Source organism: Aureobasidium melanogenum, assembly GCF_000721775.1.
Source record: "Aureobasidium melanogenum CBS 110374 unplaced genomic scaffold scaffold_25, whole genome shotgun sequence".
Lineage (NCBI taxonomy): Eukaryota > Fungi > Ascomycota > Dothideomycetes > Dothideales > Saccotheciaceae > Aureobasidium > Aureobasidium melanogenum.
The window spans coordinates 328,899-353,795 of record NW_024470077.1 but is presented as its reverse complement, the minus strand read 5'-3'; the positions used below and the strand labels follow the sequence as shown (position 1 = coordinate 353,795).

The following is a 24,897-nucleotide window of genomic DNA, read 5'->3' as shown; positions in this document are numbered from 1 at the left end:
GGAAGCGCTGAGACAGTGGCTTCAAATTCCTATCAGAAGGACACACCGCTGCGAGGTCCTCAGGTATCTTCCCATACAAGTGATTGGTATCCTTGCTCGCAAATCATGCTTCGGCTAGGTGGGCCTTCAATCAAATCGGTCACACAATACGAGAACCCGCCATGAACAAAGATGGAAGGTCATACTCGTTCAGCACTGCAAGTTAGCGAGCTACTCAACGCCATCTCTATCACGCCTTTATCGGGTCTTCAAGAAGCGATAGTAGTATCCTGGCTCTGTCTATAAAGTCGGACGTCTCCTCCCAAGGACTTGATGTCTCTATCCATCAACAACACCATCGTTCCATCTTCACAAGATACTCTCGTTCTTCACAAGCCTTTCGTTCACGACTTCATCTGACTTTACGAGTTAGCCAACATGAAGCTCACTACTGCTTTCCTGGCTGGTCTGCTCTCTGCAAGCACCGTCGTCGCTGCTCCTGGCACTGCTATGCGCCGCAAGCGTGCTGAGAGTGCTCGTGCTGGTCTCCTCAAGGCTCCTAAGCCTTTCATTGCTGCCACCAACGTAACCGCTGTTGTCCACGGTCCCGAGAACAAGCAAGTCAGCTACTCCAACAACTGGGCTGGCGGTGTCCTCGAAGGTTCCGGCTGGAAGACCGTCACCGGCACTTTCACCATCCCTAAGGTCACTGTGCCCTCCGGTGGTAGCTCTAGAACTCTCTACTCTGCCTCTGCTTGGGTCGGTATCGACGGATACTCCTGCGAGTCTGCTATTTTGCAGACTGGTGTCGACTTCAGCATCCAGGGTGGTGCTGTCACCTATGATGCCTGGTACGAATGGTACCCCGACTACGCCTACGACTTCTCCGGCATCAGCTTTTCTGCCGGCGATAGTGTCACTGTCACCGTGACCGCCTCTTCCACCACCGGCGGTGTGGCCACCATTAAGAACAACAGCAAAGGCCAGTCCGTCAGCCACACCTTCAGCCGCGAAACTGCAGGCACTCTCTGCCAGACTGATGCCGAGTGGATTGTCGAGGACTTCACTCAAATCGAGAATGGACAGGAATCTCTTGTTCCCCTGTCCGACTTCGGCACTATCACTTTCACTGGTGCTTCGGCTACTACTAACAGTGGATCTAAGTATGGTCCTTCTAGTGCCGATGTCATTGATCTTATCTCTGCTAATGGCGAAACCGTCCTGACTGATGTTACTGTTGGTTCTTCTTCTGTTACTGTCGTTTACGAGTAAATCGTTGTTACCAGAAGACAAGGGATAGGAGGTATGGCGATGAGCCCTTGTTGTTGGGCTACTGTATACAGGAGGTTCGTTCTGTGCCTAGTAGTCAGGTTGGTGTAGTTGCAGATAACGGGGTATGAGACATGATTGAAACTATCCTCAAATGCATTGAATGTTCTCTTGAATCGTGCGGCTAGTGATCTAATTGCCGAGATGATCGTATCGTTATGCTCGGTTTGTCAGGCATAACCTCCATCTCGATTGCTCTTAGCCTCCAATCAAGCTCACTGCGCAGTATGGGCTATGGCAATCGCACTTTCTCTACTTGTACTTGTCCTTTGTATCGTTTTATACATACGAATTGATACTGAATTTCGTTCAAACTTGTTTGTATTCATTCAAATCAGATTAAATACATTTAAATCATCATTTAAAAGTCAATCAAACTTATTGAAAATCTCTGAGAGTCTTTTAAAGTTATTTAAAGACACTGCTTAAAGACTTTTTCCAGTATCTCCAACTTGTTTGAAGTTATCTCAAGTCATTGAAAGTCATTTGAAGTTACTGAGTAAAGTGATTCAAAGTCTTTTCAAGTTTTCTTGAGCCATTCGAATACAATTCAAGTCCTACTTGAAAGTCCTTTATATTCTTATGTATTCATATCTATCCATATATATCCATTGATATTCATTCTTATTCTTCCTGGCTCTGTCTATAAGATCCTCCCTCTTCTTTCCCCTGTTGCCCTGTTTTCTCTGCCTTTCTTATCTTTTTGTATACCCGGCAGACAGCGCAAAATGCCAAACACCTCTTCTAGTTCTTCTGTGTCTACTTCTTCTCCTCCTATTATGAAAGAAGAACCTATAAGCGCTAGTCCCTCCGTTTCTTATCCCACACCGGCTATCGTCAAAGAAGCAGAAGACACTGCTACTACTACGACTAGCACTCTTGATGACAATGATATGATTAATACTGCCGGTCCTTCGACCATGTAATTACCCCTCTCTAACTCTTTCTTCCCAATCCTGCCATGCTAACAACATCCCATTAGCAGAAACAAACCAGGGCGTCCCAAAGGCTCCAGATCGAAACGCGAGATGTTCCTCGAGAAGAAGTTGCTTCTCTGAGAACAAAGTACTCAGCACTTGAGCATAGATACAGAGCTTCGAAGAAAGAACTTGGAGAGAAGGATATTGCCTTGGTGGGTAAGGAGGCGCAGTTCAGGCTTTTGATGGTAGAAAGAGACAATCTTCGACAGGGGGAGATCGATGGCATAAGAGTGAGGGCATTGGGCGCGAGAGGTTTATCGGGATTTGTGCGTTTTTTTTTTTTTTTTTTTTTTTTTTTTTTTTTTTTTTTACATTCAACCGCAGTTTACTTTACAGTTGACAGTTATGTGAACTTGTTATCTCAATGTATAAATGACCATTGTTGATATCTTGTGCGATCGAGGCCAAGTAAGCTACTGATTAGGAAATTTCTGCCCAGATATATAGCAAACCACAATTTGTCAGATCAAAAGGAAATGAACAATAACTATCCCGTGTAGAGGCAAGAGAATCTCTATCCTATATGTGGAATGCTCACTGACCACTGCGGAATGGCATGCGCCATTGTAGGCAACGATCTCAATTCCACGAAGGCCTCAACCACGAGATAAGCCCTTGCCAAGATGTATATAACTCCACACATAGAGCAAAGAGCCGTAACAAGCATGGCCAACACTTGTGAAGCCTCGCCAATCATAATATCATACCAATTCCACCACAAAGTAGCAGATAATTCAGCCATGACATGTAAAAAGGCCCAAAGGAGACCAGAGAAACCAATATACATGGATGAAAATCGCCATAGCCACGCTTCGGCTTCAGTCGGAAAGCCGGCATTCCAGGCAGCGATATGAACAGCACTGAACGCGATACTGGCGGCCCAGAGTACTGTGCCCATGACCAGACCGCCTGTTGTTCGGACAAGGCCATCATGAGGCCAATCGCTGGCGGTGTGGCAGGCGAGGTGCTGTACATTCGTGCCGTGCGGCCCCACTGGCAAGTGGGAGATGGCCTTGACGATATGGACTCGAACTCAACACCACCTTCTGACACGACAATCCCCCATCCTCCTCCAGCAACACCTCCGCCCCATTTCCGAAAGACCACCCAACAGCGTTCAGGTTCGAGAGCATCTACCGCAGCACATACCTAGCAAAAATCATGGCACACATCTTCAGTCAACAGAAACAGTTCAATCAAGCAAGAACCGAAATCAGAGCATGAGCCACGGCACGAAGGGCCGTGCAGCCCCACCGGCAGGTGAGCGTCTGCCTTGACTTTCTACAGCTTGAGCTCCTCACATCCCTTCAAGGCATCACACTCAAGCCATGGTGAGACGTTCTGGAGCATGGCTTCTCTCTCTCGCTTCTTTCGACACACCTTGGGCATTTCCGGATATGCTGCCAGTGCAGTGGCGTACTTTCGATCTTCTCCGCAGATGGGTCGACGAAGGAGAGTGCGCACGGCAGAGTACTTTTGTATTGCCAGACATGCCAGACGAAGACGAGCTTCAGCCTGACCCTTCCAGTCTACGACCGTATCTTCAAGGTCAATTTCTTCCTCATACATCAAGGACATTCCAGTCTTCGTGCGTACTTGTAAGGCATGATCCAAGTTGTCCATCTCATGCTCATCGTCAGATATGCTCTGCACATGCACACTACTGCCGTCTGGCATAACCCGGAACTTTAATGCCATTACCTCTGCATGCTGCTGCTCGGCTTGGAAGCCAGGAAGTATAGAATTGGGTGCTGCATTGACGTGGCTCGACATGAGTATGAAGGCAGCCAGAGGGGCTGACCAAGAACCTTTGAGTATAGTGGGCTCCTCGATGCGACGAGGCTTGTACCACCAGAGTGTGTAGAGTACCAAGGCACATAAGACGTGCCCGACAATCCTCACTTCGAGTAGCGTTATTGGAAGGTGACAAGCCAACCGTGTGATTATCTGTACGGTAAACCATCCTGCTTGTAAACAAGCGATGAGTTTACCGAGTTCGTCCACTTTGCTCTTGTCGGCAATGTTCTGTGCCGAAATTTCTGGAAGTTGTCCACAAGAGGCCAGTAGCAGAACACCCTTTGGCGTGAGCGTAATTCGCTGTGTTTTGGACCAGAAGACCTCCCCTTCAGAGTCGAATGACTGGTTGCAATCGAAGGCGTAGCCACCCATCACGGCATAAAAGGCATGTGTGAGGGAAAAATTGTAGGAAGTCAGCTGTGTCCAAGTCAGTCGCGTACACATATTGAAAGAGGTGACTACCTTCGCCTCCTCGATCTCTCGCTTTAGTGCCCTGGCAGACATAAGTTGTCGCCAAGCAGCCCATATAGCAAGCTCTGGTCCAAAGATAACAATGGCACACCAGTACAAGTAGGGTATGAGCTTTTCTGTATTGGAGCTCGATTTCGCTGGGAGGTTAAGATGCATCACCGACCACGAGCAGACAAGTAGTGTTGAGACACAAGGCAGAAGGATGCCCCACGAACCTCTGATGTTTGGCTCATCAACCCATCCAGTTCGAGTCGAGCTGTTCAGAGTGGTCACATTCACCAGGTAGGTGCTCATCGCAAGGTTATTGGTATTAGAGCTTCCAAACACTCGACCATGATGGGTGTCGAGCTGCGATGTCCTATTGATACTTCTTGGCTTGACCTATCTTGAGCATTCGCGCTCATGAGCGGCAAGCCTGCAGACTGTCATGCATAGACAATCAAGTCGAACATGTTAATGTTTCGTTAGCCGCCTGTTCGGTGGCATCGCTGAACGCGTCCAGTCGCATGCGAGTCGTCAAGTCGAGACCTGACCGAGCGACAGGCCTGGCTCTGCACAAACCACGACGTACATGAGCATACTGTATAGGGATAGGCAAAATCCGGCATGGAAGCGCTGTCTAGAGATAGAAAGTGGGAGGTGTGATCGCCTTGCATGAAGGTGAGTGGGGCCAAATTAGACGAAGCGCCCAACTATTGACGGCGCTTCGTGCGAGACTCTGAACAGGAAGGCGTGCATATTAAGCCGGCGAACGCCCTTTCTAGGATCTGTCTCCTGTTTCTACCCGTCTTGTGAACATGTCGAAACCACTTTTGAAGAAGCAGGATGTTGGAGAAAGGAAGGAACGACTGCTGTTGTTTGATGAAATTCGTATGTCACCCGTTGGCAACGTAGAGACATGTTGCTAACCTTATTGTTACGAAGCTGCCTGGCAGAAGTGAGTTCAAGTCAGGGAGTCAGAAGTCTGTGTTAATGTCTGGAAAGGGACAATGAGTATCTTTTATCGGGATATCGGTCAGCACACCAGTTCTCGCGGTGTACATTGTGATGCTAACTTCTGACAGGCCAACCGCAGGTTCCTGGAAGAAATGTCTGGAAAGTATGCTGGGTTGGCATAATGAGACGAGTGAGCAACTCAAGTCTACTACATTTTACGTCTTGATACTAATCTTACTACAAGTCAACATCCACTCGCACACATTCGGCGCAGCATTATTCGCCATCCTTCCCTTACACTTCTACTACACTTTATACCAAAATGTCCGCGACGCCCAGCCCATGGATGTAGTCGTCTTCCTTCTCTACTTTCTCGGCGTAGCAATATGCTTTGCATGCTCAGCTGGTTGCCATGTAGTCTGGAACCATAGCCCACCCATTGCAAGTCTAGGCAACCGTCTCGACTTCTCCGGCATTGTGATCCTCATGTGGGGAGCCAGTCTTGCTTCCATCCATTTCGCCTTCATCTGCGATCCTTGGCTGAGGACTGTCCATTGGGGTTTGGTCTCGGCGAGTGCTGCTGGTTGTCTTGCATTCACGCTATGTCCGGTGTTTATCAAACCAGCGTTCCGTGCTGCGAGAGCAGGGATGTATGCGAGTTTTGGACTGTTCGCTGTAGTGTTTGTCATGCATGGATTCTACCTCTATGGCTTTGCGGTCCAGCGAAGAAGGCTAGCCTTGGAGTGGATGGCTTTGATGGCGTTGCTGAACCTCCTAGGCGCAGCATTCTATGCATTGCGGGTAAGTTCAAATTGGATGTCGTTTGTGCTGCAAGTGCTGACCTAGACCTAGTTTCCTGAGGCCTGGTTCCCTTATACATTCGACTTCTTGGGAGCAAGTCATCAGATTTTCCATGTGCTGGTTCTGGCTGCTGGTTTAGTGCATTACAAAGGGTTGGCTAACGCATTTGTTGAAGTCAGAGGACTGCAGCATACGTGTCAAGGTGTTACACTGTCCTGAGAAGTGTGAGTGACCATAGATGGAGGATTAAAGATTTAGTCTTGAATGTTGATATAGTACACCTACTCGTACAATCCATCTTCCTGTGACCTCTCAAGGCCCTGCATTATGTTTCGATCACCTTGCTCAGTTCTCCAGGAGATCAACAACAATAGGAGTGATCCTCTCGACACCCTGAGCCAGTTTAGCACTGACAGGAATAGCATGAAGCTTTTTCTTCCAAGCATTCTTCTTTCCACTAGGATGTACCGTCTCTCCTTCAGAGATACTCTTCAAATAAGCCTGCAAAGCCGCAAAATTCTCTCTCGTTTCTGGCAAATCAGCCTTGGTAGCAACAACCAACCAAGGCTTTGACGAGATAGGCGGCAACTTGAGTTCAGGAAGAACACGCGACCCATCAGGATTGAACAACACAGAGCCATCTTCGAAAACATTGGGGGCTTCAGCTTGGACTAGTGGTGAGTAGCGCACCATTTCTTTTTCTTCTTCAACGCGGCGTTCGGTTTCGGCGTTGACTTCGCGGTCGCGGAGGAGTTCGTATTGACCGACTTCTTTCCAGAGGCCTTTGAGGGATTGAATTGCATCACCGGCACTGAGATCGACTACAAAGGCTAGGATGCCAGCGCGTTCGATGTGGCGGAGGAAGCCGAGACCTAGACCACGATCGAGGTGGGCGTCTTCGATCAGACCGGGAATATCGGCGATGGTGAAGTTCGTGCGAGCAGGGCCTTTTTTAGTGCTTGAGGTGGGAACCAGAGGACGGCCTTTGTGGTTGTCGAGGACAACGGTGCCAATGTTTGGTTGCAGGGTTGTGAAGGCCCAGTTGCCGATACGTGCGCGGCTGTTGGTGATGGCTCGTAGCAGAGTGCTCTTTCCAGCATTGGGGAGACCAACGAGACCGACGTCGGCAAGCAGTTTGAGCTCGAGCTGGATCTCGACCTTCATGCCCTCATCACCCTTTGTGCCGTACTTGGGACGAGTGATGCTCTTTGTGACAAAGTGTGGATTGCCCAAACCGCCCATTGCACCAGCAGCAAGCAGCTGAGGAGTATCCATTGGAGTGTCCAAATCCAAACGTATAGGTGCCGGGGGCTGTGCCATTGCAATCTGCGATCTTCTCGGACGTGGTAGAGGAGGGAAATCTGCGGATGTGAAGGATTGAGGCATGGCACCAGGGAACAGCAACCATTTGTCGCGCCTCCATTTGCGAGTGTTGTCGACAACGCCGGGCTCATCATCGAAGACGGCGTCTGCTCCCATGGCTTTTGCCCTCTTGTCTGCCACCTCTTCCTCTGCCACAGGGTCGTGTCGCCACACTTCTCGGACAATCGTACCCACGGGCACTGTGATCAAGATGTCTTCTCCTCTGGTTCCTCCCTGACCTTTTCCTTGGCCATTCTTCCCACGACCAGCTTTTAGTATTCCTCGTCGCGCAAGCTTGTGCAATGATGTCTCGCCTTGCACCGCCTGAATGTAGATGTTTCCTCCAGTTCCTCCATCGCCGCCATTAGGTGGGCCGTTTTCGATGTACTTTTCGCGCAAGAAACTGATGCAGCCGTGGCCTCCACTACCTGCGTGGAGGACGATCGAACATCGGTCAGTGAAAGGTGTGATCGAGTACGAGTCTGGCGGTGGATCCAAGCGGTCAAGTTCGCTCTCGGGTGTGTCATCGAAGCTCTCGTCTTCGTAGCCTCCTTTTGTGCTAGAAACGGTTGCAATATGTCTCGTGGACAGACATTGTGTATTTGTGGTCGGTCGTCCTAGTTGTAGCCACCTCCTCAATGCGCGCGGCGCATTGCCTCTACTCGTGTGGAGGCAGGGATACAGAAAGGGCATGAGTGTCCCATTCAGCGCCATTATTCTGTAGCGATGCGCTCTAGCGCAAAGATAGCTACAGTGTGCAACAGTGGCAATGACTTTTTGGAAAGACCAAGATGAGCGTCAGGCTTTGGCGATCATCTCGAGCCGAGGTTTGTCGCCTAAACTTGCTCTAATTCAGCAACTTAGGCTGACCGTGGCTGGCTGCTGATCCCTTATATTACCCCTCATGCCACTATTGATTATCATCAGCTGGTGAGCTATAAATCATTCTAGCTGTCCTCTTCCTGCAAGATGACAGAATCTTCAGATCTTCTTTGCATACATTTACCATGGCAAGCATTCTGAAACAAGCTCCTTTCTCGCCAGTCGTCACTGGTGCCGCTCTGTTGGTCCTGCTCAAGGGTCCAGAGTCAGTACAACGACCAGTTTACGATTACCTGCATCAGCTACTGAAGCCTCACAATATCGAGCGTCTGATTACTGCTCTGAAATGGTTGTTTGCCTTTGGCTTGATCAAGAATGTCAATGAAGCTTTGAACCAGTTTGCTCGCAACAACTTCTCCCTTCGCTCTAGCAAGGCAGACTGGGACTGGAATAACGAGATCGCCATTGTCACCGGAAGCTCCTCTGGCTTTGGAGCTCTGTTTTCAAAGGACCTTTCAGACAAGGGTATTCATGTCGTCGCCATCGATGTCAACCCACTCCCAAAGCACCTCGAAAACAACCCCAAAATTACCTTTTTCAAGTGCGATGTCACCGACGTCGAAGCCGTCAACGCCGTCGCCGAAGAAATCAAGGCGAAGGTTGGCCATCCATCCATCTTGATCAACAACGCAGGCATTGGCGGCCAGAGAACAATCCTCAAAACCACACCTGCACAGCTCCAAAAACTCATGGGTGTGAACATCATGTCGCACTACTATCTCGTGCAAGCTTTCTTACCCGATATGCTTGCTAAGAAAAAGGGACATGTTGTTTCTATCGCTAGTATGGCTTCCTTCTTCACCACTCCTGGCATCACCGATTACTCGTGCTCTAAAGCAGCGGTGTTGGCCTTCAACGAGGGTCTTAGTACTGAGCTGCGGTCTATCCACCGTTGTCCTGAGATTAAGACTTCGATTGTGCATCCTTTCTTTGCAGACACACCTATCATTGCTTCCTCCAAGACTGAGCTTGAAAAAGCGGGTATGAAGATTTTAGACCCTCAGGATGTTTCTGATGCTGTGGTTGATCAGATTTTGAATGCGAGAAGTGGACAGATTCTGCTCAGTAATGGGTTTGGACCTATTATGAGAGCGTTCAGAGGTTTGCCTTGGTGGTTCCAGGAAAGTGTCAAGAGACTTACTGAGACTGATCTTTCGCGTTTTGAGTAAGGGATTTGACGAGAATACTTGTATTGTTTAGAGTAGAGTTTTTGACAGAATCTTGTGCTCGAGTATTACGGCCTATATAATGACAATATGATTGTTTCTCTCTTACATCTACAAAAGAGCGAAAGCAATGCCACCGAGTCCCACGAGCGCAGCTGCAGGATGCTGCAAAGCCATGCCCGTAGGAGCAGCACCAGTACTCTTTGACGTCTGACCACTTGCCGTGCCACTCACACCTCCTGTAGAACTACCCGTGACCTTCTCAGAACTTGTAGCGCTAGCAGTCCTAGTAGCCACAGCCTCCACCGAAGCAGCAGTAATCGTAAAAGTGTCGTTCCAAGCAGTCCAAGTATAGGTAGGCCCACTCACAGGACTAGTAAGAATTCCGTTGACATCACTCCAAGTGCCAGTAGCCGAGTGCAAAGGTGTAGGCTTCGCATAGTCAGAAGCATTCTTGCCATAGCTTGTGAAACCGTAGTCAGCGCAATTGAAACTCTGGTTCGAGAGGATGGAAGCACAATCTGCGAGAGTGATGTTGCCGCCGATTTGTATGCTGTCGATGTAGATTTGTTTGACGGTGTCTAGATAAATGTATCCGGGGTCTTGGCTCGGACATGTGTCCCAGAGTCTGTTGGAATGAGAGGTTAGTCGTGAATGAAGGTACAGCAGATGCAATGTCTACTCACGTAGCAGCAACAGCGCCATAAAGACAGCAGTTGCATTTCGGCACTGGTTTTCCAAAGAGGCCGTACTGGTCGTCCTCGTCGTCTTGGTCATCGCTGTCGTCGTCTTGGTCGTCATCGTCGTCTAAATCACCATCCTCTTTGTAGACCTTGTCAAGACATGTCTGGAAACCATCGAATGGGCTATAGAGACTGACGTCGACAGTCTTGAGGTTACAGCTGCATTCTTCAGCAGCGTCAACGGGTGCTGGGTAGAATGGCAACTTCAAAGTGTTTGACTCTGGGTAACCTGGATAATCTGGGTTCGGATCATTGCAAGTCCAATTGTAGGCGAGCACAAGTTGCTGATAGTCGCATGAATAGACCTGTGATGTGTCAACGGTTTATTCTGAGGTTATCGTCAAGGACGTTGAGGTGATACCCTATTCCAGCAATTCGTAAGAGCGCACTCAATTCTGTTCTGCAGACCGAAGCATTCGTTGTCGTAGTATTCATTAGTAAAGTTCTGGGCTTGCCAGCAGGTTTCCATTTCTTTTGGTGCCGCACAATCGGTGAAGGTGAAAGGTGTGTTCACACGATCGAAGAGGGTGGGAATCTGCGTGAAATTGGGTGTAAGCATGTCAATCTGTGCGGAAGCCACAGCAGAAAAGGCTGCAACGCAGCCTGCGAGGACAGATCTGGCAACCATGATGATAGCAAGGAACAGTTCGATGCGACAAAGGAAAAAGAGAGAGAATGCCTACGGTATAAGAGAATTGCATTTTTGTCAGGCAGCCGAGTCGAAGGATTCAAGCACGGTCACAAGCAATCAAACTTACTGTATACTTAAGCGAAAAATGGTCCTACTCGTACTAGCCTATCAATGTAATGGTATAGCTGGGTCAGTCGCCAGCAATGTGCAGTTTGTTGGTTTGCGCGCCATGAAGTGCGTTGAACTGGGACATGATGTTGTTCTTCAGGAGTCGGACCCTTCATGCGCGTCTCCACGTTTTCCTGGTAAGCGGCTCTCAACCGACATCCACGGCGCCCAAACATCCGTGGCCACAAACAGCAGTCAGCTGGACCACGTTCCAACGCGATGGGTATTCGTGAAACAGAAGAAGACGGCATAACCGGGCTATCAGAGAAGGATACACAGATCTTCAGAGATCTCGTCGATGTACCCCGGCAATAACTAGCTGATCATTTCCCAATCCGATCGCGACATCTACTCTGACGTACATTTCTCGATGACTCGAAGGCTTGGTGAGTCAAAATAAGCAAGCTTTTTGTATACAAAATAATAATGGGCCGGTTGATCTGGCTTTTTATATATGTTCAAGGGTCCATGTCATTTTTTGGTTTCTTCTCATGAGTTTTTCTCTTCTTCACCACAATACGAAATGTTCAAGGAGGCGTTGCTGGAGACAATTGACGCCGAGCGACATGACCTCATCAGCTTTTTGCAATCCCTCACACGCGCCGACTCTTCGAATCCTCCTGGCGATACAATAGCAGCGGCTTGTGTTGTTACTACGTTTCTGGCTTGTCGCGATGTTCCTTCCACGATTATCGCACCAAAAAGCCATGCGCCGAATGTCACAAGCACTTTCCCAGCAGTATCTCAGTCGCCAGCGCATAGCCGATCTTCATCGCTACATCAACTAGAAAGCCATACTCCAAGTCCAACCGACTCACCGTTCGAGAGGAGTGGAATCTCAACACCGAAGCCTGGTCCACGTTTGGTTCTGAATGGGCACCTTGACGTTTTCCCGATCTCTGAGTCCGACAAGTCACAATGGACGCACGATCCTTGGTCCGGAGATATTGAAAACAACAGACTCTATGGACGTGGAGTTGTAGACATGAAGGCTGGGACTGCGGCGACTGTTGCTGCCTACACATATATCTTCGCACATCGACATCTTTTGCACGGCACTGCTGTTCTCGAAGCGGTATCAGACGAAGAGAACGGTGGAAAGTGGGGAAGCAAATATCTTTTGAATGATGATGATAGAAGAGAGACCTGGACGGGCGACGTAAATCTCAATGCCGAACCCACAGGTCTGCAAAGCATACGCTTTGCTGAGAAGGGCACTCTGCGAATGACCTTCTCAGTCAGGGCGAGGAGCGCACATGGAGCCTATACACATCTGTCTGAAGGTGCAATTCGGATTGCAACCAGGTTAATCACGGAGTTGGTCAAACTCGAAGACTTCTCAGGTTTCAAACTCGATCCTGAAGTGAGGAAATACCTTGATCGACAAGAAGTGCGGGACACCGTCGACGAGATTATGGGTACTGGTGCCTCGGATCTAATCCTCAAACCAAAAGTAAACATTGGAACCATCAGTGGTGGGGCCAAAGTCAACACAATCCCAGGGGACTGCAGATTCGAAGCCGACATCCGCCTACCAATCGGTTTGGTCGCAGAAACCATCCTCCAAGAGATCGACACTATTCTCGAACACTTCCCTGGAGCCAGCTATCAAGTCCAAGAAGCAGCTTCCAATCCACCCAACTCTTGTCCTTTCGATCACGCTCTTACACGGGCGATAGCCGACAATGCCGAACATATCCTAGGACGAAAGCCAGTCGCTATACCATCACTTGGCGCTACAGACGCTAAACACTGGAGATATAAAGGCGTACCTGCATACAGCTATGGCCTTTCTCCAGAAGGCATGGCTGGTATTGACGAGAGTGTCGACCTCGATGATTACATCAACCTTGTCAAGATACTTACATTGACCGCATGGGACTTCTTGACTGGTCCTGAGTAGCTATTGGGTCATCTGCTCTGCACTTCTCATCATTTGTCCACCATTTACAACGTTACGATAGACATGACACTATATCAACACAAAAGCGAGTCTTTTCTTGTACATAACGAGCATTACGATATACCCCAATTTTCTTCCGCTTCAAGGATTCCCCTGCTTCTTCGTTTTCGGCTAGCTTTGCATACACCAGCAAGATTCTTCACTGTCATTGACGGACAAAAAGTATTTTATGTAAGACGAACAAAATCTGGCAAAAGAATATACCAATGGAGTAGCTGGGAATCGAACCCAGAACCTTCTCCAACTCAGTAATGCTCAAAGAGCAATGCTAAGAAGATGTCATACCACTAGACCACAACCCCTTTTGATGTAAGGATGTTTGACATGACATAATATAATGTTGTTTATTGTGCGTCGTGCGCTTTGGCCGAGATTCAGCCATAGGCGTTCGGGCCTTCGCAACTGACCTGAAGGACTTGCAATGCCTGTTTGTCTCGAGTGCTGCGAAAGTACTGCTGAAGGAACGCGAGTCTCGCGATGTTTGGGAGTGGACAACGGAACATCACTACCTCAGACAATATCAGCGAGCGTGGTTGTGGCTCTTGATGGCGCAGCAAAGAACCTGCTCGCGTCGATGATGAAGCCAAGCTTCCTTCTCTCTTTCGCCGATGAAGCCACATGATACATCCTTCTGCTAACATCAACCACGTCATGTAACACTTCGTCGGCCCGGTATACCATGTTATTAACCGTGATCGCCTGAGAAATCCTCGGGAGGTCATTTTTCTTTGTGGAGGCTGGTGCGGGGATCGTGGGGCGGACCAGTGATCATCACAATCGCCCTCGTCGATCACTTACCAAGTTTACGAACTGCTATTGTTCCTCCAACCAGCGGCAAGCATGAAGCAATAACGTGTGGTGCCTGCATCCGACCGTGGGTGAAGGATTTGTTTCGGCAAGTTTACTCCCTTGATATATCAGGGCAGACGACTGGGTGGATGAATTGAAATCTACCGTGTTAATTAATGCATTGCAAAGAGGCATGCAGAGGTAGGTTGAGATAAATAGGGTTGTGGCCGCTCCTTTGCTATGGTAAGTAAGTCAAGTTAAGAAACAGTTAAGCATGAGGTTCTTTTCGTTACTGGCAGGCGCTGCCACGTTCGCAACTTCCGCCGTTGCTCAATACACCAACAGTACACAAATTGGCAACATCGACCAAGTGACCATCTTCACGCCGCCAAGCAATTACACCGTTCCTCGTACCCTCTACGCAAGGACTCTTCTATTGAACCAGGACTGCGAAGAAGATAATGTGATCCTTGCGACCTGGGAGAACTACCTCTACAACAACAACTCAAACCCTTACTTCCCCATCTATCAATCATATGATGGCGGCCACACCTGGTCGGAGCGTTCTCGCGTGTATGATCAAGTCAACGGATGGGGATTGAGATATCAGCCTTTCCTCTACGAGTTGTCCGAGCCCGTTGGCAACTTTTCAGCTGGCACCATCTTGCTTGCCGGTAACTCTATCCCTCAAGATCTCTCCGAAACCCAACTCGAACTCTACGCCAGTACGGACAAAGGATATACGTGGAAGTTTGTCTCTCACGTTGCTCATGGCGGCGAGGCTCTTCCCAACAACGGACTCACCCCCGTCTGGGAGCCTTTCTTGATGACCTACAACAACACCCTAATCTATTACTACTCTGACCAACGCGACCCGCGCTATGGCCAAAAATTGGTCCATCAAGTATCTTCCGACCTACTTGCCTGGGGTCCCGTTGTCGACGATGTAGTCTACCCCACCTACGACTTCCGCCCCGGTATGGCTATCGTCTCTGCTCTGCCTTTTGGTCAATACATCATGACCTACGAATTCTACGGCGCCAAAGAGGTGGATTTTGCGGTATACTATCGTATCTCCTCTGACCCTACAAACTTTAACGCTAGTGTTGGATATCCGTTGGTTGCTACCGATGGCTCTGTTCCTTATGGAAGCCCGTACAATGTATGGACTCCTGTGGGTGGTGAGCTAGGTACTATTGTGGTCAGTTGCGGTAACCTTGGCGAAGTATACTTGAACCACAACCTGGGTGCTCCGGGGGCGTGGACGAAGATTCAGACTGTGGAGCCTGCGTCGTACTCGAGGAGTTTGATGGTGCTGCCTGGTCAAGAGGATATTCTGATTGCTGGGGGTGGCGTGTTGAATGGGGAGAACAATTCTGTGACGGCGAGCTCGGTAAACGTCAAGCCTAACGCTCCTGCCTTTGCCAAGTGCAAGGCTAAAAAGTAGACGAAGGCCTCCATAGAGGATGCATACCGCAGATCTGGTGTTCATGCACGATCGTTCTTGATTTTCCTAGCAAGCGCTGGGGTAAGTCTGATAAAAGTGGACCTAGATTCATATTATGCCGACCCCTGGTTGCGGAACGCTAGTTTCTGACAGTTGAATAGAGCATCAAAAGATTGCTTCCACCTACTAAACCTGGAGATCATATCTTTCGATTTCGCGATGATGCTCATTCGAAAACGTTGACCAAAGCCGCATTTAGAAATTCGACCACGCAATTGTCGTGATCACGTCGCAAAGATGGAAGTTCAAGGCAAGAAGATTCCAGATAACTACAGAGAGTGAGGACGATCATTCATCTCAGTCAAGCGAGCTGCTTTGACGGCCCATGTCATCGTGATGGACGAGATGATGGCAAGCCAGGGTGATACTCCTAGCAATTCTTTTTCTTCCAGAAAAAAAAGGAAAAGAAAAACTAGAAAATTGTGGCATGTTAAGAACAGAGAATCGCTTTTTAGACTTATATCGCACTACATGTCATAAAACCATCTACCGCATGTACCAAAGCTGCTTGTCCTTGGCCTCGGTGCCCTTGATCTCCCAGTTCACAGAGATGTTCAGGTTACGCTTGGCATCCTTGTCTTTCTTGAAAGTGACCTTGCCTTCAATAACGGTACCTTGCTTCAGAGCCTGCTCGTCCTTCTCGGTAGCGTCGATCATCAAGACACCGCAGCGCCAGTGGGTCTCAGGGCCAAAGGGACTAGTGGTGAAGAAGACAGTCTTGTCCTCGTCAGATTTGGGAGGCTTGATGCCGCGAAGCATACCAGCAGGAATTTCGTCCTTGCGAGATTGCAAGAAGAGGGTATCGAACCAGGTGCAGAAGCCGTCGAGGTTGTCAATGTCCTTGTTGAGGGTGAATTTGACATCGGAAGTAAAGTCGAGATCAGCGACTGTGACGGTGTGGAGATCGAGGACCTTGAAGGGGAGCTCGTCTGTTGATCTACCGACGATGGTGTCTTTGTTTGGGTAGCGGACCAATGTGTCTTCGTAGATCTTCTCCATCATGGCGGTCATGTCGAAACCGTAGACGTCTCTCCAGAAGGTGATGTTGTCTGAGATCCAGTCCTGGTCGGCGAGGGGAGCGAGGTGCATGGTGCAGTGACTGGGCACCATCAAACCATCGGGCTTGAGATATCTGTCTCTGGCGTAGAGAACAGAGTCAAGCATAGCCTCGTACAACAGACAGTAGCCCATCCACTCGCTGACAATAATATCGACCTTCTCAATGCCATCAGGAAGCTGGATTTCCTCAATCTTGCCTCTGACGCAGGTGATGACCTTTGATTGGCCATTCATAGCAATGTTGGCACGAGCTTTGTTGATGATCTCCGAGTTGTCGACAGCGATGACACGAGCAGCACCAGCCTTGGCGCAGAAAAGAGAAAGAATACCAGTACCACAACCAACGTCCAGCACAGTCTTGCCAGCAAAAAGGTGCTTGTTAGCGTAGATGAAGTCTCTGTAAGCGTCTGTGCGGACGGTGTCTTGAAGCATAGTCTGGTGGATGTCGTTGTATGAGTACGAGTCAAAGTATCCAGGATCTTGGTGGTTCTCGTCCTTGGTCTTGCTTGAACCAGCCTCGCCATCTTTGGCAGGCTCGTTCCAGCGATCATCCAGAGTCTTTTCTACGGTCAACTTGTACTCTGCAAATTGGTTGCGCAGACGGGCCAGTTCAGCCTCGAGCTGAGCGGTCTTGTCGCTTGAAGTGCCGATGGGGAGATCCTGACCAGCGGCGTCTTCTGAGTCTAGAACATCATCCAGGGAGAAAAGCAGAGCATCGTCTTCAAGAACAGGTTGCATGTACTTGTCATCCTCGAACAGCGATTTTGAAGAAACATCAGGTTTTGAGTTGCCATTCTTGGCTTCGGCGCGGATATAGTTGACAAGCTTGATAGCACCAAAGAAGTCAAGGCCTTGTTTTGTTAGCAGACCGAATCAAAACTTCTAGAATAGAGACATAGCCACCAAAGTCTTTTGTAATCTTCAAGAAATCAAAGTTGTGTTGTTCGGCAGCATACTTGATCATTTCAGCAGCACTGGGAAATGTCTTGTCGCTGAAAAAGTCCTTGACGTGAATTTCTTCGTTCTCTTCGGGCTCAGCATCTTCCCAACCTTCGCTATCTTCGCGCAACAACTCATCGATGGATGAGGTGCTTGAGGCGTCTGAAGATTCAATGTCGTCGCGAGGCATTTTAATTGATGTGATTCGAACGATAGGCCAGTGATATTGACGAGCCGATGCGGGCAGGAAATATTTGCTAAAAATGGGGTCGGGTTAAAGTCCGTCTTTTCTCCGATGGAGCTCGACAGGTCAAAACGTCATGTGAAAGCACGACATTGATAAGTCGTCGATGGCTCATCTGCCTATCGCCCACCGCTTCTTCTACCTGGAACTGCGATAAAGACAGCATGGCGCCCGACAGGGGCTCAGTCGACAATCGCGACGACATGGACGGCCACTCGGACGCTGCTTCGATCCTCTCGTCGCGTGCCCAGCAGCCGCAGAACTTCACCATCCGCTCCCTCCTTCTTGGACTGGCCATCGGCACTGTCATCTGCTTCTCAAACACCTACTTCGGCTTGCAGACAGGATGGGTCTCGAGTATGGCCATGCCGAGCGCTTTGCTGGGCTTTGCCTGGTTCAAGGCTGTCTCGAGGACTCTGTCTTATCCATTTACACCTGTCGAGAACGTCCTGGTGCAGTCTGTTGCTGGATCTGTGGGTACAATGCCTCTGGGGTGTGGATTTGTGGGCGTGATTCCAGCTCTTGAGTACCTTCTCAAGCCAGAAGAAACTCAAGGAGAGGGCACTGGCGTCCATCTTTCGCTCGGCAAACTTATAATCTGGGCTGTGGGCATCTGCTTCTTTGGTGTCGTCTTTGCTGTGCCATTGCGAAGGCAAGTCATCATTCGCGAAAAGCTCAAATTCCCCTCTGGTACAGCGACTGCCCTGATGATCGGAGTACTACATGGAGGAGAAAAAGATGCCACCATTATTCATATGGACAACAACGACGAATACCAGAACGGTAATACACAAGTCGAACAAGTTGAAGAGGAGGAGCGAAGGCTTATCGCAAGCGCTCCAACACAACGTCGGACGCAACAAGAGACCGCTCAATCCGAGCCACAGGCTGATGTTGAAGCCTTGGACAAAGACCATCAGGCCGATTGGAAGGCCAGGATCAAACTTCTGACCCTATCGTTTGGTGTTTCTGCTATCTATGTACGTATAATCTGCAATAGTCAAATTCTCATTCTCTTGCAACAACCCTGCAGATCCGTTCGTGAGCTCATGTATAATCCTAGACCCTGATGTCCTACTTTGTTCCGTTCATCCGCGACATTCCATTCTTGGGCATGTACCTGGCGAAAGACTGGCTATGGACACTCAACCCTTCACCTGCCTACATTGGCCAAGGTATCATCATGGGCCCTGCAACCACTCTACACATGCTGTTAGGTGCCATTCTTGGTTGGGGCATACTATCTCCGCTTTCCAAAGCCCGGGGTTGGGCGCCAGGTGCTGTCGATGACTGGGAGAAAGGCAGCAAAGGCTGGATCGTCTGGGTCAGTCTTGCCATCATGCTTGCCGATTCGATCGTCAGTCTGGGATGGTTGGTCCTGCGTCCCACAATCAATCTCATTCGTATCTTCGGGCCACGAGCTAAGGACAGCGTTGCTCGTGGCACCTGGAAAGAAGATCTTCGCAATTTCGCCCATCCTCACATGAGAGGATACAGTCCAGTCAATCTTAGTGAACCCGATCATGAATCACCTGAAACTGATGGTTTGATCTCTGGGGCCACGCAATCTAGGAAAACTGCACAGGATGCACCGGAACCTGATGCCCCACCTGAGCATTTGATCAGCAATAAGGTCACCTTGATTGGACTGGTGCTTTCCTTGATTGCTTGCGTCGGTGCAGTTCACATCGCTTTCGCAAACCTCATCCCCTTTGCACTCACCCTTTTGTCGCTAGTGCTCGCTCTACTGTTGTCGATCATGGGTGTTCGTGCCCTGGGAGAGACAGATCTGAACCCGGTGTCCGGTATTTCAAAGTTGACACAGCTATTCTTCGCTCTAGTCACACCATCAGGCTCGCCCAATGCGGTGATTGTCAACCTTATCGCCGGTGCCATCAGCGAGTCAGGCGCCTTGCAGGCGGGAGATCTTCTGCAAGACCTCAAAACCGGGCACTTGCTCGGCGCGAGTCCGAAGGCGCAATTCTGGGGTCAAATCATTGGCAGCACTTTTGGAGCTGTGATCAGTGCTTGTATTTACAAGCTTTACACCCGAGTGTATGAAGTTCCTGGAGGCATGTTTCAGGTACCCACAGCTTATGTTTGGGTGTTTACTGCCCGTCTTGTTACTGGGCAAGGTCTACCTCCCATGGTAGGTGAGTGGGCAGCAGGAGCTGCCGCCGTCTTTGCCGTCTTCACAGCAATGCGGATCTACGGAAATTCGATAGGAGCAAAGTGGACTCCTTTCGTGCCCGGAGGTATCGCTGTAGCAGTCGGTAAGTCAACCCCGTTCATCCTCAAGTCAAGATGTCTCAAAGATCAACAGGCTAACAACAGAGATGAATTTAGGCATGTACAATACCCCATCGTTCACCATGGCACGAACGATCGGCGGATTAGTAAACTGGTATTGGCGCAATTGGCGCAAGGAGTCGGAAACGCCTATTATCATTCTGGCCAGTGGACTCATTCTGGGTGAAGGATTGTTTAGTATAGTCAATCTTGGCCTAGCATCTCTACAGGTACCGCATTTGTAGGGGTGTGTCTCGGTCGCCCGTAGTCGTCCGGAACCGTTTGTAGTCAGCTTGAGTCATGAATCATACTCCGGATACCCACTTCTAGTAGTCGTTGCTATGTTCTTCCATCCAACGTGGGAAATGTAATAGGAAGGTGAAATGCCGGGATTCTGGCTCTTGGGAAACTGCCAATCAAAGGACGAGCTTCCGGCTCGATGAGATTTGAGTTTGGACTGCCCTGCCAAGCCGGGCGCTCCCAGAACGCGGCAACCACGGCACTGGCGATTTATCCCATCTGCCGGTTCCATCTTTTGGAACATTTTCCATGGCCGTGTGTTTCTCACTTGCCTAAAAACATCATGGTGAATACCAATGATGTTAAAGAGCTGGTCCCGGCAGATCGACTAGCACCACTCAGATACATCCGTCCTGGGTTGGTTTGTCATGATTGCGAATTTGCAATCCCTGCATCCTCGTGGTCAGTGAGACTGCGGGATCGTGAGCCGCAACCGCATAATTCTCATGTGGGATCCTCGAGGATCCTTTATCGTTTCAGATGTCGAGTAAATCTTGGAAACTCAAGAGTAGTTCGCGTCAATAATCCTTCTGCCTTTTGAACTCCGAAGTTTGACAAGAGTTTGGCGTGAAGTCAAGCCCTCGCTTGGACAGGGTTGTTGTTTCTTGCGAAAGCGAGCTCTTGATTCTTGAAAATTCTCCGCTTGTGGTGGCTGAGAATAGTCTCGCCATTCTCGCTAAGGATATCAACGTTCAGCAGCTTCCAGGGTCGCGGCTCATCTGCATATGTACGAACAAGAGCACTGAGCACAGTCCTGCGCAAACACGCAACCCCACCGGCTCGAATGGGCGATCATTGCTCTCGGACCCTACGCGAACGAGCGGTCTCGACGAACTCCTGGATCGACCGGTGCTGCATTGTCCTCGAATAACCATCGTACCGTACAATGGATCATGAATGATGGCGGCTCTTTGGAATGCTCTTGCACCTTCCTGCTATCTTCAGTACTAGCCAATTGTCTCACAGTCTCCCTAGTTAAGCACGTTACAGAAGAAAACGGCTCACCATGCTTAAAATATGCTTTCTACCTGCCTAAACAGCATCCAGCAAGATCGTTGACCCTCGGCTCGCTACCAGCAAATACGGCTTCTGCAACCGGATGGCTAGCGAGAGGCTCTCAGCCACCAGGCACTACTCAGCAATCTGCCGTAGACTACCCTGCGAACCTTCGTCATGTCACGATTCTATAGCCTTGTGGATATGAAAGGGTTTCACTTGGACTAGACATTGTAGGTTAGTTGGACCACTCCAACCGGATGAGTTTCAAAATTGAAGACAGACTTTGGCAAGCCACCCTTTCTCGATCTATGGTGTCGATCCACCGGATCAGCGATAGTGATAAACCCTTCGAGCATTCAGCGGCCTCGAACGTCTTGTTTTTGCAGAAGCCTGGACCTTTCTGTTGCTTAGGTCCATTCTTCATGACCTCAGGCTTCCCCGACAAGCCTTCCACCTTCCTTCACCTATACACTCTCCGTTATTGACCCGCAGGCATGGGTACCGGTAACGAACCCCAGCATATGCCCCATGCCGTACTTGCCGCTGCTATTCCAGTGTTGATATATTCTTTCTTCTGTCTTTCCTTGGGAGTATTGCTCGTGACCGTCTTACACAAAACCAGAGATGGGTTCAATTGTGAGTTGCTCAGATGCCATGCGTCCCCTTTTGCTAACCCTTTGTAAGATGTAACATTATTCGCTCTTGCAACCACATGCACCACTATAGTGTCAATCATTCAGCAATGCAACTATATCGCCAACTGGCACGACTTACGTATCCAGCAATACGAGCAGTCCATCATTGTCAAAGGCAATCCAGCGCTGGCACTGGGTCCTTTGTCTCGAGGCTTCAATGCTGTCTTGTTCTGGACAATCTTGTACTTTTACAATGTCGACTCGATCACTATGCTCTTCTGGTATGTCGATATGCTTCATCGCATTAAGGTCTCGCTGACACATGCAGGGCTATCGCACTAGTGTTTAATGTGTGGAACATTCGCCCAAGATGGCTTCAACGATGGCAAGGCGTCATCAGCTGGGTTTCCAAGGTTCTGGCGGTCGTGCTTCCTGCTATCTTCTCGGCACTGCGCAAGGGATTCCAAGTCAATGCTGGCTTCATTGGCACCCTGATCTTGATGAATCTGCTGAGTATGTATCTGCGTTTATTGATCAGCGTACATTCCAGCTGATAAGAACAGTGCTCGTAAGCTTTGCCTTTGGTGCGATTTGCGTCATCCTTATTCTCTTCAAGTATCTACGAGCCAAGATCGGCTTCGACAGTTATGCCTCCGCATCAGCATCAAAGTCATACGCAGCCGGCAGTGTAGCAGGAGTTGAGACCACGACTAGTCGAGTGGGACGCTCGGCACCAAAAGGACTCAGAGCAAGGGTCGACGGATGGCTTGTGGTGCGCTTCACCATCGCCTTCCTGATTCTCAGGTAATCACAAACCCATACTACCCAGACAAAATAACACCCACTAACCCAGTCTGTTCTCCAGTGGCTTCGAAATCTTCCTCATCTCCTTCGAAATCAACAGATACCACAAAACCAAACATGCAAAAATCGCCGGCGCACCAGACTTCGGCGTGCGCGCCTCTGTCGTCGACGTCTTGAATTACTTGCCTGGTGTCACTGCAAGTTTTCTCGCTTTCCTGCTTTTTGGAACTACGGCACAACAACGAGCTATGTATGCGCCCATGCTGGCTGCTCTCCACCCAGCCCGATGGCGCGGAAGACCGAAGTCAGCTAGATTCAGTGGAAACCATGATCAGTGGAGGCGTATGGATACCGAAGGCTCGAGGCCGTCAGGGCAAACAATACATGGGGATATCGAGATGCAAATGCCGACGAGGAAAGATAAGGTCACAAGGACTATCGTCACAACGGTGGAGAGTGAAGAAGCTTTGTTCAGTCCTCCACCGAGTTCGAAGGGACATGTTGCAGTCTTGGATGATCGCGACAACAAAAGAGTAACGAGATAAACTCGCTTTGAAGTGCAAACGACTCTCATGCTTCAAATTTAATCGACATGGGCGATACTTTTCTTGTACGCATATGGTCTAGTACGTGCTATGCATCACATTCAAACGTCCTCCATCCTATTCCACGAGGTCAGTTCTCCGCGTTCCAACGATCAGGATAGCATGACTTACAATCACTAGAATGTTACCATTCAAATAGGCACCCGCTCTGGAAGCAATGTAGAGAATGGTACCAGCCATGTCTTCTTCAGTACCCGTTCTCTCGGCTGGGATATATGATTTGTCGAATGAGCCCTCTTCTCTGGGATCTGCTTTCGAATCAGATAGCAGACTCGAAGCCAACTCTGACGGGAACACTGTAGCCGGATATCAGCACAAACGTCATTACCTTGGAAAGGGATAAGAGACTCACAGCCGGGTGCAAGGGCATTGCATCTGATATCAAACGGCCACAATTCACTCGACAAGTTCTTTGCCACATGGATGGTCGCCGCTTTACTGGCTTTGTACGCCATTGACTGGTTAGGCTCCTTTTCAAACCCAGCAATACTTGCTGTCACCAGGATCTGGCTCTTTGTCTTGCTAAACGCAGGATGTTTGTTGCCCTTCTCCAACAACTCTAGGAATGCGTATGCGGTGAACATGACAGATGCGACATTAAGATTAAGCGTTGATGTTACTTCATCCCAGGATTGGTTCATAGCTGCTGCTGCATATTCCTTAATGCTGACTTTGCGGTTATTGACGCCCGTTACGGGACCCATGGTGCCGCTGTTACACACCAAGAGATTGATATAGCCAGTCTCGGATTCTACGCGTGAGGCAACGGCTTTCAAGGCGTCTTTTGAGGTTACATCGCCCACGACGGGGATGATGACGGATGGATTAAAGGAGGCTGCTTCATCGAGTTTTTCTTTGCGGCGGCCGACGATGTAGACTTTTTTTGCTCCGTTGGAGGCGAAGGCTTTTGTCATCATCAGACCAATTCCTAGAGTTGTTAGTTTGGTTAGAATTGTTGAGATGATATGATGATAATACCGGAGCCTCCGCCGGTGATGACGGCTACCAGGCCATCGACTGAGAAGAGGTTGTTTCTCTGGTATAGTTCGGCCATGTTGTAATTGTCTCTGATATCAATCAAGATGGCAGATTATTTGCTTGAGACTTTCTATGTGAGACTCCCTGAAAGTGGTGAGAGTTCTTTATACTGCTACAAACTTAGCGGCTACAAGAGCGCTCCGGATGATGTTGGGCAACGACAGCGAGACGTCATCAGCATATACATCACTTATCTTCGGATCTCGGAGTTTTGCTCCTTATATCTGTCGAACATGCGCTGACTTCCTATTGACAGACTTGCACAATGTCACTGGGTCTAGAGGGTCAGTCACGACCGGCTAGCAAGGGTCGGATCAGTTCGGCATCCACAGTCGGAAGCTTCGGCCGTGACGCCGTCGAGATGTGCCTCCATCTGCATAGACCATTCAACACGATCAACTGCACCTTCTCTCACATCTTAGTGCCGCAACATGTAGAAAGACCTGTCAAAGTCGCCACAAGTAATAATGGAGGCGATCGC

At 49.3% G+C, this 24,897-nt stretch overlaps 13 protein-coding genes across 13 annotated transcripts; 8 read left to right on the top strand and 5 right to left on the bottom strand.

Moving 5' to 3' along the window:
• Positions 1 to 417: 417 nt before the first annotated feature.
• M437DRAFT_87734 (putative aspergillopepsin) lies at positions 418 to 1,251 on the top strand (the record flags this gene model as incomplete). The annotated part of the gene is made up of 1 exon (XM_041028696.1): positions 418 to 1,251. One exon carries the CDS (start codon positions 418 to 420, stop codon positions 1,249 to 1,251), a length of 834 nt encoding a protein of 277 aa, XP_040876496.1.
• Positions 1,252 to 2,036: 785 nt separating this feature from the next.
• On the top strand, positions 2,037 to 2,366 carry M437DRAFT_87733 (uncharacterized protein; the record flags this gene model as incomplete). Its single annotated transcript, XM_041028695.1, has 2 exons — positions 2,037 to 2,230; positions 2,291 to 2,366. The coding sequence occupies 2 exons, from the start codon at positions 2,037 to 2,039 to the stop codon at positions 2,364 to 2,366; spliced, it is 270 nt and encodes an 89-aa protein (XP_040876495.1).
• Positions 2,367 to 2,802: 436 nt separating this feature from the next.
• On the bottom strand, positions 2,803 to 4,850 carry M437DRAFT_57039 (uncharacterized protein; the record flags this gene model as incomplete). The annotated part of the gene is made up of 3 exons (XM_041023153.1): positions 2,803 to 3,281; positions 3,608 to 4,502; positions 4,548 to 4,850. The coding sequence occupies 3 exons, from the start codon at positions 4,848 to 4,850 to the stop codon at positions 2,803 to 2,805; spliced, it is 1,677 nt and encodes a 558-aa protein (XP_040876494.1).
• Positions 4,851 to 5,353: 503 nt separating this feature from the next.
• On the top strand, positions 5,354 to 6,512 carry M437DRAFT_87731 (mPR-typeG-protein-coupled receptor; the record flags this gene model as incomplete). Its single annotated transcript, XM_041028694.1, has 5 exons — positions 5,354 to 5,426; positions 5,481 to 5,493; positions 5,621 to 5,682; positions 5,737 to 6,293; positions 6,345 to 6,512. 5 exons carry the CDS (start codon positions 5,354 to 5,356, stop codon positions 6,510 to 6,512), a joined length of 873 nt encoding a protein of 290 aa, XP_040876493.1.
• Positions 6,513 to 6,638: 126 nt separating this feature from the next.
• M437DRAFT_69149 (GTP-binding protein Obg) lies at positions 6,639 to 8,369 on the bottom strand (the record flags this gene model as incomplete). The annotated part of the gene is made up of 1 exon (XM_041025224.1): positions 6,639 to 8,369. One exon carries the CDS (start codon positions 8,367 to 8,369, stop codon positions 6,639 to 6,641), a length of 1,731 nt encoding a protein of 576 aa, XP_040876492.1.
• A 293-nt stretch (positions 8,370 to 8,662) lies between these two features.
• M437DRAFT_78270 (NAD(P)-binding protein) lies at positions 8,663 to 9,706 on the top strand (the record flags this gene model as incomplete). The annotated part of the gene is made up of 1 exon (XM_041026961.1): positions 8,663 to 9,706. The coding sequence occupies one exon, from the start codon at positions 8,663 to 8,665 to the stop codon at positions 9,704 to 9,706; it is 1,044 nt and encodes a 347-aa protein (XP_040876491.1).
• A 108-nt stretch (positions 9,707 to 9,814) lies between these two features.
• M437DRAFT_87728 (uncharacterized protein) lies at positions 9,815 to 11,074 on the bottom strand (the record flags this gene model as incomplete). The annotated part of the gene is made up of 3 exons (XM_041028693.1): positions 9,815 to 10,331; positions 10,390 to 10,751; positions 10,808 to 11,074. The coding sequence occupies 3 exons, from the start codon at positions 11,072 to 11,074 to the stop codon at positions 9,815 to 9,817; spliced, it is 1,146 nt and encodes a 381-aa protein (XP_040876490.1).
• Positions 11,075 to 11,768: 694 nt separating this feature from the next.
• M437DRAFT_57149 (acetylornithine deacetylase/succinyldiaminopimelate desuccinylase-like deacylase) lies at positions 11,769 to 13,148 on the top strand (the record flags this gene model as incomplete). Its single annotated transcript, XM_041023175.1, has 2 exons — positions 11,769 to 11,984; positions 12,072 to 13,148. The coding sequence occupies 2 exons, from the start codon at positions 11,769 to 11,771 to the stop codon at positions 13,146 to 13,148; spliced, it is 1,293 nt and encodes a 430-aa protein (XP_040876489.1).
• Positions 13,149 to 14,271: 1,123 nt separating this feature from the next.
• On the top strand, positions 14,272 to 15,444 carry M437DRAFT_56743 (BNR/Asp-box repeat protein; the record flags this gene model as incomplete). Its single annotated transcript, XM_041023106.1, has 1 exon — positions 14,272 to 15,444. The coding sequence occupies one exon, from the start codon at positions 14,272 to 14,274 to the stop codon at positions 15,442 to 15,444; it is 1,173 nt and encodes a 390-aa protein (XP_040876488.1).
• A 546-nt stretch (positions 15,445 to 15,990) lies between these two features.
• M437DRAFT_56942 (S-adenosyl-L-methionine-dependent methyltransferase) lies at positions 15,991 to 17,692 on the bottom strand (the record flags this gene model as incomplete). The annotated part of the gene is made up of 2 exons (XM_041023132.1): positions 15,991 to 17,414; positions 17,467 to 17,692. The coding sequence occupies 2 exons, from the start codon at positions 17,690 to 17,692 to the stop codon at positions 15,991 to 15,993; spliced, it is 1,650 nt and encodes a 549-aa protein (XP_040876487.1).
• Positions 17,693 to 17,910: 218 nt separating this feature from the next.
• Positions 17,911 to 20,280, top strand: M437DRAFT_56940 (oligopeptide transporter-like protein; the record flags this gene model as incomplete). The annotated part of the gene is made up of 3 exons (XM_041023131.1): positions 17,911 to 18,726; positions 18,810 to 20,019; positions 20,093 to 20,280. 3 exons carry the CDS (start codon positions 17,911 to 17,913, stop codon positions 20,278 to 20,280), a joined length of 2,214 nt encoding a protein of 737 aa, XP_040876486.1.
• Positions 20,281 to 21,828: 1,548 nt separating this feature from the next.
• Positions 21,829 to 23,318, top strand: M437DRAFT_56841 (uncharacterized protein; the record flags this gene model as incomplete). The annotated part of the gene is made up of 5 exons (XM_041023121.1): positions 21,829 to 21,970; positions 22,019 to 22,250; positions 22,298 to 22,482; positions 22,533 to 22,773; positions 22,835 to 23,318. 5 exons carry the CDS (start codon positions 21,829 to 21,831, stop codon positions 23,316 to 23,318), a joined length of 1,284 nt encoding a protein of 427 aa, XP_040876485.1.
• Positions 23,319 to 23,396: 78 nt separating this feature from the next.
• Positions 23,397 to 24,432, bottom strand: M437DRAFT_57047 (NAD(P)-binding protein; the record flags this gene model as incomplete). The annotated part of the gene is made up of 4 exons (XM_041023155.1): positions 23,397 to 23,435; positions 23,490 to 23,674; positions 23,731 to 24,306; positions 24,357 to 24,432. The coding sequence occupies 4 exons, from the start codon at positions 24,430 to 24,432 to the stop codon at positions 23,397 to 23,399; spliced, it is 876 nt and encodes a 291-aa protein (XP_040876484.1).
• Between the last annotated feature and the right edge of the window lie 465 nt (positions 24,433 to 24,897).